The following is a 14626-nucleotide window of genomic DNA, read 5'->3' on the forward strand; positions in this document are numbered from 1 at the left end:
GAGGATCTGGGAAGCTACAAACTGGTCAGCCTCACTTCAGTTCCTGGGGAGGTGATGGAATAGCCAATCCCGGCAACCCTTGCTAAAGGCAATGACAAGAGGTGATTAGGATTAGGAAGGGTTTATGAAAGGTAAATTGTGCTTAACTTGATGACACTGTACAATATTGAAATTCAACAAAAGGAAGTCCTGCCCTTGTGGATGAACAAACCCAGACACCAATATACGCTGGGGTCAGTGGGCTGAAAAACAGCTACACAGAGAAGGATCTGGGAGACACATGCTTAACAAAAGTTGTCAACTCACCAGCAACTCACCTGCACAGCAAAGACAGCAACTGACATCCTGAGTTGCATCAGGAAAAACAGCAGCAGCAGCTGGAGGAAGGTGACCCTTTCCCTCTGCTCAGCACTGGCAGAATTAAGACACATCTGGAGTGTTGGGTCCAGGTCTGAGCTTCTGAAGCACAAAATAGACTTGGACATTCCAGAGTACGTCCAGCAAAGGGTTACAGAAAAAAAAGGACTGGAAAATTTGTGATATGATGAGGCACTGAGAGAGTTGGGAGTGCTTAGTCTGGAGAGAGAAGGCTCTTGAAGGATCTTATTGATTTCTATAAATACTTGGTGGGAAAAAGTATATGAACCTAAGCTCTTAATGACAAGACAAGAGGCAATGAGCACAAACTAAATCACATGAAACAATCTGAACACTCCAGGAGGTTTTGGGGTTTGGTGGGTTTTTTTTGTTGTTGTGTTTTTTGGTTTTTTGTGGGTTTTTTTGGTTTTTGTGGGTTTTTTTGGGTTTTTTTGTTTTTTTGTTTTTTGTTTTGTTTTGTTGTTTTTTTCGGGTTTTTTTCCCACTATGGGAGCAGTCAATCACTTGTACAGTTTGCCCAGAGAAGTTCTAGCATCTCATCTCTTGAAGATAATCAAAACCAACTGCAAATGCTCCTGGGCAGCTTCCTCTACCTGACTCTGCTGTGAGCTGGGACAAAGACTAGGTGATTTTAGTTCTGGTGAACTAGATGGCCTCTTCCAGCCTCGAGGATTTCGTGATCCTGTGGTTCAGGTGAGTGGTATATTGCCTTCCAAACTGTCTCTGAACACAGAGAAAATACGAGAGTTTAGGAAACAGAATTATCCAAGTAAATCTCAGTGCAATCACAGCTGAATAATACAGGAATCTTGCAACTTCCAGACTTAAGGAAGCTGCTAATTAAACAATAGCACAAAAGGGTGTGGGTCTTTGTCACAGTGCCTAGACACTGTGATAAGATGAACAGTATTAATAATAGTTTTTCCTCTGCTAAACGTATGGTCTGGTTTTAGGAACTTTGCATCTTTTTGCAAGTTCACATAACTTGCTTTTTTCCACTCATTCATTTCTCATGTTAATAATTAAAAGACCTCAGGGAATGCAGCACACCCCATGAGATGGTGGCTACAGTCCTCTCCCACACACATCAGACATAAAGAGCTGTACTTGAGCTTTACAAAGTTTTATTAATCTTCTTGCAGAGAAAAGCAATTAACTGACAGTATATTAGATATATTTTATCAATATCAACCACCACCACAAAAAGGGGACGGTGAGTGGATTGGGGGTTAGGTTACTTCTGCAAGTCTGCTGTTTGACAGCTATTAAAAACCACACATGAACAGCCCTTTTCTCCATTTCAGTACACAGGTACAACTAATGTTTCTCCAGCCTAGGACAAAGTCAATGCAGAGATTTTAAAATGTCTATGTTAACTGCCTTCATGAAAGCAGACTGCCATCTACTGCAACTCTAGTGACAACTTTCTGACAAAAACACAAGTGTGCTTCTTCACAGTCTTCATCTGTTCTTGAGTCTTCCCACTGCATCCTGAAAGACACCTGGCTTTCAGTACATCTTACTTTTCAAACTGCATTCTCCCCATTCCAGAAAAGCTTGGCAAATGGGATACTCCATAGTATAAACAGCTAGCTTACTATGCAACCAAAAATAATTTTATTGTCAGACAACATGTAAGACATTTTAGAAATTTTAGTGGATTGACTTTCAGAAGGTTCTTTCATATAACCCAGTAATTTGACTGTCATAATCAGAATGTGTCTGTGCTTGACCATGGGTGGTCTACTAGTTAGGAGATTATTATCCTGCACCTAGAGAAGTTTAATCCCTAATAAATATAAAATATTAGATAAACAAGGTTTCTGTGAAGATGACTGCTCTTACATTATAAAGTAGATGTCCAAACTGTGTGAGAATGTCATATGATATAAAATAGAAATTGTTATAAAAAGAACTAAAGTCTTAAAATCTCTTTTGGTTTATGGGAACATTTAATGGTAAGGTAGGATACCAAGTGAGAACATTCATACCTCATTTGTTTAGAATCAATTAAGTAATAATGAAATTGTAATAAAGGCAATTTTATTAGGATGTTTGAAAGTGCAGGGTGTCTTGTCCACAATGATGTATTAAGACAAATATACAGCATTGCTCTTTATTGTATACTAAGTGCCATAGCCATTTTTTGACAGAAGTGTTGAAAGAAATTTAAACCATTTCCTTTGCTGCATTATTATATAAATTGTACTAAAATTTGACAACCACAATGAATTGAAATATACTGCAAAGAGGCAAGCTGCACAAAGCCACCTTGACGAACGAAACAAGTGACCTCACCGTTTCCAAGGAAGCAAAGCTTTCAAGCAAATCACATGCATAAAGTGTTTGTGCTCTTCTTCAGCGCACTTTATTGTAGCTAGAACTGCTATAATCATTTCACAAGCAGAAAAATGCTGATGTCCATATCCCCAACAGCCTTCTCAGATCTATGCCGGGAACGTCTCTTGCACAGATTTTTATTGCATGATCCACTGTTACCAATACTCTAATAGAAACCATGTCCAGAGGGTGAATCAGATTAGTATTTCTATTCAATTAATTAGAGTTTGTTTAAATCCTTCTCACTAATTTACTTCGTGGTAAGTGGAGCATGAGTATTCTGAACACTCAAAAAAACTTCTGCAACTCTTTCTTAAAGAATTGCTGAACTTGCAGAGATTATCTTTCCAACACAGTAAGCACCAGTATCATCTTCTGACATAAGGAATATTGCGGAAGACCAGTCAGATTCCATACCCGACATATTGCTGGAAGGACAAAAATCAGCTCTATAGCACAAAGGTCTCCTTCTGGAGGAAAACAATCAAAGAGTCAAAAAATAAGGAAAATCTAAAGGCACAAGTCACATTGATATGTTTTAAAAGCAGGGGTAAAAAAGTATGGAATAACCCCATCTTTGGGAGCAAGTGTAATTGTGTATACAACACTGCTGTCAGCGTGCATCTGTGAGCAACAGGAGAGGCCTGAGAGGAGGCACGGAGCCAGGGGAGGAAACACACCCCATGCAGAGCTTAGCACATGGCCCAAAGACTCAGACATGCTCTGCACACATCCTCAGAAACCTACCAAACCTGCCAGAAGGTGACAAGAATCCCGAACAATACCCACCAAGCATGTCTTCACTTTGCAACTCCTCCCACTCTCCCCCTAACTGAAATTTCTCCAACTTTTATCATAGCATTCAAAACCAAGCAGTTGTCTTTTTTGGCTACATTATTGACAACATTTGAACATTAAGGCCTCTTTCTTTGGTTATACTGTTATCAGAAATTAGATGCTACAGGTAAAACAAGTCAATACACTATTGCATTTGGAGATCAATGCAAAGGATTATGCTTAATGTTACATTGAATTTTTCTTCCCACCTAACTTTTAAAATCGTACAAGGCACAAATGGCTAACAAGTTTTAACAAGGTTCTGTCTCCTCCTTGCTATTCCTCTTTTGGCCCTGGTTTAACAATCTTCCATGGCTTCAAGTGATGACAGTGGGTCCCTTTCGTCCTGTCCTCTCATGAATCTGAGATATTTTCAGTGCAATTGCTATAAGAGGACTCAGCACAGCCTAAAGATGAAGAAATACATTGAATTACATAAAGCAAAAATATCAAAATACATCTTACATTTATAAATCCTTCTTTTAACTGTACAATTATGCAATAGTAATAATAAATACTAATATCAAAAACTGACACAGGTATGGTGTTTATTACTGTTACACTTGACACAATGAAGTATCAGTTTAGCATATGTTTTGCAAAGTGTTACATTGAGTACACCTAAGCTATGCAGAAATGAGAAACTGATAAATATACACTGTACTGATCATGCCTCTGTGTAAAAGAAAATGTGGAGTTCTTTGAAATCTGCAGTACAAAACAACCCAGAAATAACAGAGGTACACTTGTTTCTATTCTGATGGGGAAAGCCACATAGATGATATTTATTCCTAAATACACTTAATATGTGAAATTCAGTGTCAGAAGGCACCATAACAACTAATTACCTTAACATAATTCACAGAAGCATATTTAAACTAACACCACATGCAATTGTATTGACAAAATAAATTCCAACAGAATTTTCATTGCACGAACTTTCAAGTTTCAGGCTACAGACCTTATTAAATAGCCATTTATAGGCCTGGATGGGTGAGTACAGATGACTACTATGATAGTACCACATGAAAACACAATTTTTAAAATGGTAATTGGATCTTCTTTCAGTTAGTTAAATGACTCACAAAGATAAAATGGCAGAACTGAAAACTTGCTTTTCAGAGACTCATATATTTGGTTACCAAACTAACTCTTTGACTCCTAGAGATTTCCCACAGCTGCCCCTTTCAAATAAATTAGTTCCAGCTTCACATACATTAGGTTTGAGAATCAAATGAAACAGAATGGTAATTCTGCAGAGTTTAAATTTACAGATATCTTTTTATAAGCCCAAATAATCAACACTTTGAATCTGTTTCAGCCACCTAACAGTTTCTGACAGGATGAGGTGTTTGCTCTATTTATGCAAACAGTCAGTTTAATCAAAAGATTGAAGCAACTAACTGTGCAAGCAGAGTCATGGAATAACACAATGAATGCCATTGGTGTCAAGTGAGTTTATGATTAAGCTCAGTTATGCACAAGTGTGAGCAGTCTGACATGTTATTGTTAAAAAAGCTCCATATTTGTAGATATCTATCTACAGAATAATCACTGAAGCAGAACACAAGTCTATTAAAGTCAAACATACTTAGAGAAGATTAATATGTAGAGCACAAATTCACATCTGTGAGCAAATGCTGCAAAAGTAAATATTAAAATGTGCCAATTTATAAGGTCTGGATGAGACTAAAGCACTTGAAGTTCTCCAGCACTCTCTAAGACACCACTTCCTTCCTTAATTTAAAAAGTACAAGAAATATTAAAAAGCAGCTTTCCCAACCCACTTTACTGGACCCTGCTTTTTTAGGCAACAAATGCACTCTGAATTTAAAAAAAATTCACAAGCAACACTTTACCAAATGCTGGAACAAAACCCAGCATCAAATGAGTTTATGTGACATCCATTTAAAATAAAAATTTGGCTTACCAAATGACTCCAATTACTACCAAGTATCCTGCTTGTTGCAGTTATGCTTCTCAATACAGAAAGCCCTTTTTAAATTCTGTTTTTCCACACTTCAATTTAATTTTAACACTTTCTTCACCCAAAATATGTAAAAAGGTAAAAGTGCATCATATTTGGAACAGCAAGAACAGGACAGAACTACATATGCCTTTTAAAAATTCTTTTACCTCTGCCATGAATAGTTTACATTTCAGTTGCAAGAGATAAGTCTCAGCCAACAACCATTTACCACTAATATTCCTCTAGAAAGACTTCCATATCTCAAGGAGATCTTTTTGAAAAGCATTCTTCATTCTGTCTACTTGAGACATGGTAAAACTTTACTATTGACATTTCAATTCCAAGTGACAACTGAAATTATGTTAAATAGCCCATTTATCTCTTGGCAACTGCTCAGGACATATGGCATGTTACGACTTAGATGAAATTTAAGAATTGAAAATTAAAATAACTGACTTAATCAGAATCTTGCTTTAGTAATCACAGACAGAAGTTATATCTCTAAAAAAATAACTGGGAGGAATGATTACAAGAAAAGAAATCAAGCAAGCAGATATCTAACATCAGGCAAATGCAGGCTAAAAGCCTTTTGCCTGTAATAATCTGTACCAGAGCTGTCAGACACGTATCATTCCTGCTTGGTTCATTAGCAATTTTTCTCTCTGTGATCTTGTAAGAAAATTCCATACAATTTTGTCCCTTCTAATCAAGGTCTCAGATAAAATTTGTCCTACAATGCATCTGGTTTATCAAAAAGTTAGCAAGAGCTGAAATGTACCTGCTTGCATGTTAAAAGCTCAGCATGTGCCTGTACATCCCACAGAGCTTCTGCCATAAGAGTTCAATACACAGCTCAGTACACCATGCTTGCTTTGGTCTCCCATTCCAAAAATCCCAGAAATCTTTGGACAAGTTTATGCTACAGCCACTTCTCCTAAAAGATCTAAATGATGTGGTTCATTGGGAAAAAAACTGAACTGACTCTAATATCCACAGCACTGGTGGTGTTCAGTTGATTCAGTTGAGAAGAAGAAGAACACCTTCCCCAGAAAAAAAGGAATCTGACTTCTCTATTCTTGTGCATGGTCTGCCTGCTAACTCAAACAAAACTACAATAAAGGTCAAGAAGCCAGTTGTGCTGCCTCTGGCAGTAGAGGAGGGCTGGCACGAGGGGTGAAATACACAGAAGGAAAATGGAAACCAAGTGGAGCATGAAGTCATCTATGTTTGCAAAAGATTAGTTCTTTTCCAGTATATCCAAAGATCTTTGAAGGAAGACCAGGTTTGATTAACGAATTTCCTTGATTCATGGAATATTTTACAATTAGCATTCCATGATTTATTTCCTTTGCAGTCTCAGTTGATTTAAGATTTCTTCACTCTGCAGTGTGACTTTGAGAAGAATCTGAAGCTAAATTACCTAAGTAGGACAAGGATGCTGCATTATCTAAGAGTGTGTTCAAACATACGTAAGTCGCCACATTCCATGTCTCCTCTAAAAAAAAATCTAGTAAAGGCAAAACTTTTATTATGGTTCAACTCCAGCAGGCAACTAAGTACCCTGCAGCTGCTCACTCACTCCCCTGCCGCTGGCAGATTGGTAGAGAATTGGAAAAATGTAAAACCCATGGGCTGAGATAAGCACAGCTTGATAGCTGAAATAAACTAAGATACAGTAACAAAATGAATAATAAAAAGAAAAAGAGTGAGAACTAAAATCCAACCAAATTCCCACAAGTGATGCATAATACAGCAGCTCATCACCCACTGACTGACCACCAGCTTGACCTGAGCAGTCATCATGCCCTCACAGCTAACTCCCCCACAGTTAATAGATCAAATATGATGTTCCGTGGTATGGAATATCCCTTTGGCCAGTTCAGGTCACCTGTCACAGCTATGATCCCTCCCAGATTCTTTTGGATCTCCTCACTGAGAGAGCATGGGAGACTGAAAAGTCCTTGACATGGGTTAACTTCTACTTAGCAATAACTACAACATCACTGTGTTATCAACATTATTCCCAAAACAAATCCAAAACAGCACTGTACCACCTACTAAGAAGAAAATTAATTCTAGCCAGATGAAACCAGAACAATTTTATATGATTTTTATGGACCATATTCTATGTGCTGACAGCTAACTAGAGCCATGCTAAAAACTCTGATGCCTCGAAAGTTAACAAAGAGACAACAATTGTCTAACAAACTGCATTTGTGCTTTATGTGTCTTGACAGAACCATATAGATTCCTTTTATTTTGACCCAATTAAGTGATATAGAACCAAGGACATCTGCGTCATTGATTTCAGTTCCATTCTCTTGGGCCATTCACAACATAAACAATCATTTTTCATAATCACTCATATATACAATCACATGTAACAATTCTTTTTTCATATACCAAACAAGATCCACCTGAAAATCGGGGGTTTTTTCCCTCTGCTGCTCACTGTTCAAAACTAATTTCAGGAATTTGGTGTTTGATGGTTGAGACATATTTTTAATATTTTAAATTTTTTTTCCTTTGTAATTGGCTTGCCCTTTCCAATAAAAACACAAAGAAGCAACTCCTGCCCCAAAATCTTTGCTAGGCTGTTGCTAGTTTTATGATTCTGTAGCTAACTAGCAAATTGTTTACTAGTCTTCAGCAAAAGTAACTGCAGCATTTGTGATTCACTGCATCCCATTCAAAGAATACCCAATACAGACAGCACACAAGTGAGTGAATTGGTTGATGTAGTTACACAGCCATTCATAATACTTGAAAAGTCATGGCAGTCAGGGGCAAATCCCAGGTGAACTAGAAAAAGGGAAAACAATGTAGTCACCTTTAAGAATGTTAGAAAGGAGGAATACTGGGAAATACTGACTTGTCAGCCTCACCTCTCCCTGGGAAGATCATGGAACAGATGCCCCTAGAGCTGTGCACATGTAGGAGGGACAGGGAGGTGATTCAAGACAGACAACCAAACTGCATCAAAGGCAGGTCCTGCCTGATCAACCCAGTGGCCTTCTGTGATAGGATGGTGGCAGCAGTGGAGAAGGGGAGGGTTACAGGTGCCATTTATCTGTCATTTTACCATAAAGCCTTTGGCACCCACAATATCCTTCTCTCTAGATTGGAGAGAGATGGATTCGATGAGTGGACTGTTCAGCGGATGAAGAATGGTTTGACAATCACACCCCGAGGGTAGTGGTCAATGGCTCAGAGTCCCAATGGTTTGTGTGACTCTTACATTCATTAACACTTATGATGTACAACACATACTGGCCTGCATATAAATTGGAATAAAAGGTCAAGAAGGTCCACTTCAACTCAAAAAGTCCATAATTAGTGTTCCAGAATAATATGCACATCTCAACATGCACATTGGAAAATGTAGCTCAGATGTTTGCTTATCTGTGAAAGATTTGTCATCAGAAGTTACATTGTCAAAAACTACAGAAGCAAACTAAAATAACATGAATACTGCTGTAAAGTTGGATGATTAATTACGGAAAACTTTGTCTGAAGAGAAAGGTGGGGGAAAGGGAAGTTGATTAACTCAAACTAATTACCTTAATGATTCCACAAAATGGAACCTCTAACATGACTGAGTTGTCTGTCAAGACAAAAACACTTATTTTTTGTGACAAAAAGCAAAAGATATATCAAGGTATTTTTGCCCTTCACTTCAGGTTTTGACCGGAATTGTCACCAGGCAAAAACATGGAGCAGTGCATTATCTAAAACAAGATGCTGGAAAGAGGTGGCACAACAAACAGAACCAACTGAGTACAGTAAATTCACGAATACAAGCTGCACTGAGTATAAGCCGCATCGCCGGGTGTTGGCAAACATTTCGTTTTTTGTCCATAAATAAGCCGCACCCGAGTATAAGCCGCTCTGTGTTCGCAGCGAGGACCCGCGTGCAACAAAGTTGCCAATTAGTAACAGAATCATGGCATGGCGGGGTTTACTGGCTTGGCTCGGGCCATGACGGCTCGGGGCTGCCGACAGGGCTGGGTGGCCCAGCTCGGCACTGCCGCTCAGCGGGGATGCTCGGGGCCGGCCGCCGTCACCGCTGGGCTCGGTCACCCTGGCCCGGCACTGCCCCATGGCGGCAGGGGGGGCACAGAGCCCGCCGGCACCTGCGGCGGCCATGGGAGCCGGGGATGGATCCTGCCTGCTCCTGTGGCGGCGGCATGCGGGAACGGGAGCCCCCCGAGCCGCGGGGCCAGCAGGAGAGAGCTGCCCGCCTTCCCCCGGGCCGTGGGGCCAGCAGGAGAGAGCTGCCCGCCTTCCCCCGAGCCGCGGGGCCAAGCGGAGAGAGCTGCCCCTGCCTCCTCCGAGCCGTGGGGCCAGCAGGAGAGAGCTGCCCCGCCTTCCCCACCCCCTGTGTTGCCTGCACAGAGCAGCTCCACCTGCCGCACAACAGAGTATCAATTTGTAACAACCGCATAAATGCAGGGTTATACTGGCAGGAGCTCGACTTTGCAGTTTGCACTGACTTGGTTTGTGCTCCCAGGGTTGAAAATGTCAGAAAATTATTCACATATTGGCCGCACCTGAATATCAGCCGCTTTCATGGTATGAGACCAAAAGTTTGGTCAAAACAGTGCGGCTTGTATTCGTGAAATTACTGTATTTACTTAAGCACCCAACCATCAAATAATCTTGTCTGGGTTTATAATACAAAAGGTATGGAAGGGAGCTTTTCCTGATCATCTGTTTCAAAAAGAGTGCAATAATACAAAAATCACATATAGTTGTCGCCTCAATTGCAAAGATCAATTACAGAAAAATATTCATTTTTCATTCAAAATGTAACAATTTTCTTAAATACGTTAGGTATATACGTAACATACTTCTTTATGTCAGTGTTTTTTCCTTAACTGAGAACTTACGTATATGCTGTGTTCCCATTACTGACAGAAAAGATACAACAAAGCTTATGAAACTTCAAATTTGTCACAGTTCTTTTAGATGTGCGCATGTCAGCATGAACTTCAAAGCAAATCAAACAATGACATAATTACAGTATCAGGAAAACTATGACACCCCTTCCTAGAAATGCTGTTGTCTGAAAAAGAAGTTTTTTATTCACTCTCTTGTACATACTTCGCTGAAGACTATCAAGTATTCTCCTGAGAAATATTTAGTTATTTTTGTACATGACGATCTCCTAAAATTTATGCATTGTCTTGAAGTCTGCCATCTGCCTGTCAGATACAATCTATGACCTTGTTGCTTCTAATCCACTCATGTTGCTGGCAAAGCATGCAGCCAGGGCAAGAAAAGACAAGCAATGGGAACTGTGCAATACTATTCGATGGGAAACCAAATTAATTCATTGTATTAATTGAGATGAAACTTCTACTTATCCCAGATTTTGTGCACATGGCAGGAGATGAGGAGAGTGTTTACAGGACCATGTATTTCCTGAGGCAGTCTGGATATTAAAATGCCTGTCTGCACTGTATAAATGCAGGAAAGTCCCTGTAGCAAGTTTTAAGGCAATGATGTTTCTACCCCTGGGATTCAGTAGTGAATGTCCTGATTAAATTGCCAAAAGTGCTGGGATCTGACAGGCTGCGTTACCAGCACAGAAAAAAATCCCTTCCAGCCTTTTTTCTGTCCTTGGGAATAATATTGCCTTTTGGTGTGCTGAATAAAAGACCAAGCTATGAAATCCTCAAGGGCAGTCATAAGCCCCACTGGCCTACTCAGGACCGATGCCCTGAAGACCTTCCCCTGCACCCTGCCCAAGGCCCAGGGGTGCTGGTCCCTCCCTGAGTTAAGCTGTAAGAGAGCTTCTCTCCAGCCTTACCTCTGGCTCTGCTGCCTGGGGGCACGTCAGGGCCATGCTTTAGGCAGCTTCTTTCCCTGAATATATGTGGATATATGATGTATCTTGTCTCCAGTTTTGACTTTGACCCTGTCTCCTGAGTAGGTCCAGACTGTTGCTATGTCTCCAGCTTTGTCTCTGGTACCATCTCCTGCTGCCCCAGATAACCCTGAATCTGATCCATCACTTGTTGAGGGAGCTTGTTACCAGAGAGCTGCCCTGTCCTCCTCAGTTTCCTGCTGCAGGACTGTCCCCTGGACAAGGGGCACTGCCTGTAGTCCAGCAGGTCTGGATGCCTGGCTCCTACTGCCTTGTGCAGCACACCCATTCCTGCTGCTCCCTGGACATGGTCTGTATTGCTGGTGAGACTTTATGCACCTCTCTCAATGTGTTCTTCAAGCAGAACAAAGAAGAAATGTAACAGTGAGGCAGCACATTCCTCATTTTCTGACGACTATCACTGCTCCCTCATCTAGTCTCTTCACAAGTAGAAAATTCACTGAGAACATATGCTGTTTTCCATTCTCATTTAGAAGAATGAATGTTAAATACTGAACATTCACTGTAGGTTGCCTTAGGAGGCACACAAGACTAAATTCTGCCAGAGTATTACTTCTCTTACAGAAAATAAAACAACCTGTTAATGCAGTAATGATTCCACTTTAAAATGCTCATGCTCATTTGCAATGAGCCAGTTTTGCCAAAAGTTTAGCCAGATAATGTTGCCAATATATTCTCCATACTTTTGTATTATTTTTTTGCTGGGTCAGACAATAAACACATTCAGATCACATATTTTGGTTACATATCACAAGGTTACTGTAAATCCACTTCAAACCTCTAAAATCAACTCATAGTCTGTCTCTTACTGTGACTTTTTTCCATCTGTGCCTTACTCACATTGCATGTAAAACCATTATTTAAAATGGTCAGTGCAATCACAACTGATAAACACTTCATGCTGTAACAAAATTTGATGTAACTGCGGTGCATCGACCTTGGCCGGTTGTCAGGTGCCCATCAGGCCACCCTATCACTCCCCCCTCCACTCTGCACTGCCCGTGGTGCCTGCAGAGCTGTTTCTCACAAATACCCCCTTCTTCCTTTCTTTATTACTGTTTGGTTTATTACCCTGCTTATGGACGTTATTACAGAGGGGTACTGTTTTGGCCTGTGGTGGGTTCATTTAGGAGTCAGTTGGAAGTGGCTCTTTTAAACATAGAAGCAGATTCTAGCAACTTCTCACAGAAGTCACCCCAGATACCAAAACTTTTTTAAACAGCTGCAAGTCTTTCCCTTACAAGGAATTCCTATATTGTTTAGACTCTGGTATCCATATTTCCTAACTGTACTCTGATTGTTAGGAATCCTTGAGATGCCTTAACTAAGTTTCTCTCAGATAATCTGCTTTAAAAACTGTTATCGTATTTTAAAAATATTGTTCCATAAATTAAATCACAACTTTTAAAAAGTTCTGAAAAAAATTCAAACTAGAATGACTTTTCTTAATAGACCTGAAGTCATTGCCCAGCATTTAACATGAGGTATCTCAGTCCTTGACACTCTTGTGGTGTTAGATATTACACCAATATATATAAAAACTTCTGGTCCTTCCTCAAAAGGTGTACATTGACAAGACTAGGGAAATCGCTTACAAAGACATACATGGGTCAAAGCACTGAGTGTTGCTTCTGATCAGTGATGAAAACCTGTAGGCACTGCTACTAGCAAGGCAGCGCTTCGCTTACTGACTTACTACAATGCTATTACATTACCTGTGGTTCCTTATTCTGCTGGCTAGGATCCTTTTCATAACTCTCTGCATAGATCCGCAGAGTAGCTCTCACATGACTAGAAGCACTCATTCTGAAGATGAGTCTGGAAGCATCTGAAAAAATAATCCGCAGCCCCTAGGAAAGGAGAAGGAACAGCATATATGTAAGTTGACAATACTTTTACAAATCACCATTCACTGCTCCAAAATAAAAGGGAAAGGAGAGTCATTTGGACTCCATTCTTCTTTCCCCACAACTTTGGACCCTCATTACTCCTTTTCCCCCTCTGAAGACCAGAAATTATGTTGTGCATTCTCTTCCATGCCTCATAACAAATGCTCTCTTACTTCTATATGTTAGATTTGCTCTTATTCTGCATGGCAGAGCACAAAATCAATGATCTGAGAAATAGGTATAAGATCACTAAAGGTAAGTAGCCTAAGAAACAGCGACAGAATCCCTGGACAAAAAATAGTTGTCAGTGGTGAATACAAAAGACAGGACCAGTTGCTACCCCTCAAATACTATCAATATATGACTGCAAGAATTTCAATGAGTCTGTAGTACAATTTGGAAAGCTTAAGGTGCTAATTAATTTCAAGTACATTAATTAATGCACATTAACTGTGTGCACAATAAAGAGGATTAATTCATTAATTAACCAAAAATCTACTCTTTGCTGCCCTCTTCACATCTTTTTTTTTTTCTTTCATCCTCACCCCTTTTGTACTGCATATATAAACACGTTTTTTAACAGACCAGAGACCATATCCTTGGATCCACAGTTTCTGTACAGGAAGGCCATTAAGGCCAGAGGACTAAATTGCACAGATAAATACTTGTAATGTTGCAATATTCTACCAGCTGCGCACTAATACACATTCTAGTTTCTTTTATGTAAATGGTACCCTTAGACTAAGTGCAACCTCTGATAGTCACTGAACTTTTCTTTCCCTTTGTCCTTCTGTTGTCAAAGGACTAGTGTACAAACTGAGATCCTCACTACTTCAGTTTAAAGGGCAGTAAACCACTAAAAAATAAGAGAAGATAATTTTAAAAATTTGTTTTATTTTTCCAGCTTTATCAGTGGCTTGATGTTGGAAATGCAGTGTGTCAACATCTTAAAGTACAAGAAAAACCTAAGTAAAACCTCTTTTTCCTCAGGTATTTGCCAAAGCATCTTATCACCATATAAAGCATGGTTTGATAATCACAGAATAATGGAAAGGACTTTTAAAGGTCATCTAGCCCTGTTGTCATCAGGTCATCATGTTGATGGCAGTGGGCAGGGACATCTTCAATCAGATCTGGTTGCTCAGAGCCCCATCCTACTGGACCTTGAATGATTCCAGGGATGGGGCACTCACCATCTACCTGGACAACCTGTTCCAGTGTCTCATCACCCCCACTGTAAAAAAAAGTCTTCCTTATATCTAGACTAAATTTACTCTTTTAGTTCAAAGCCATTACCGTTCGTACTAGTGCAACAGGTTCTGC

The 14626-nt window shown here is 39.9% G+C and overlaps 1 protein-coding gene across 1 annotated transcript in view; it reads right to left on the bottom strand.

Annotated features, from left to right (window-relative positions):
- Positions 1 to 2402: 2402 nt before the first annotated feature.
- PGM5 (phosphoglucomutase 5) overlaps positions 2403 to 14626 on the bottom strand; it is a 69554-nt gene continuing 57330 nt past the window's right edge. The window contains exons 10-11 of the mRNA XM_033086254.1: positions 13130 to 13264; positions 2403 to 3962 (exon numbers count right to left, since the gene is read on the bottom strand). Of these exons, the coding sequence (XP_032942145.1) occupies positions 3873 to 3962; positions 13130 to 13264 (225 nt within the window). The 3' untranslated portion in view covers positions 2403 to 3872. The remainder of the gene's footprint in view (positions 3963 to 13129; positions 13265 to 14626) is intronic.

Source organism: Catharus ustulatus, chromosome Z, assembly GCF_009819885.2.
Source record: "Catharus ustulatus isolate bCatUst1 chromosome Z, bCatUst1.pri.v2, whole genome shotgun sequence".
Taxonomy (NCBI): domain Eukaryota; kingdom Metazoa; phylum Chordata; class Aves; order Passeriformes; family Turdidae; genus Catharus; species Catharus ustulatus.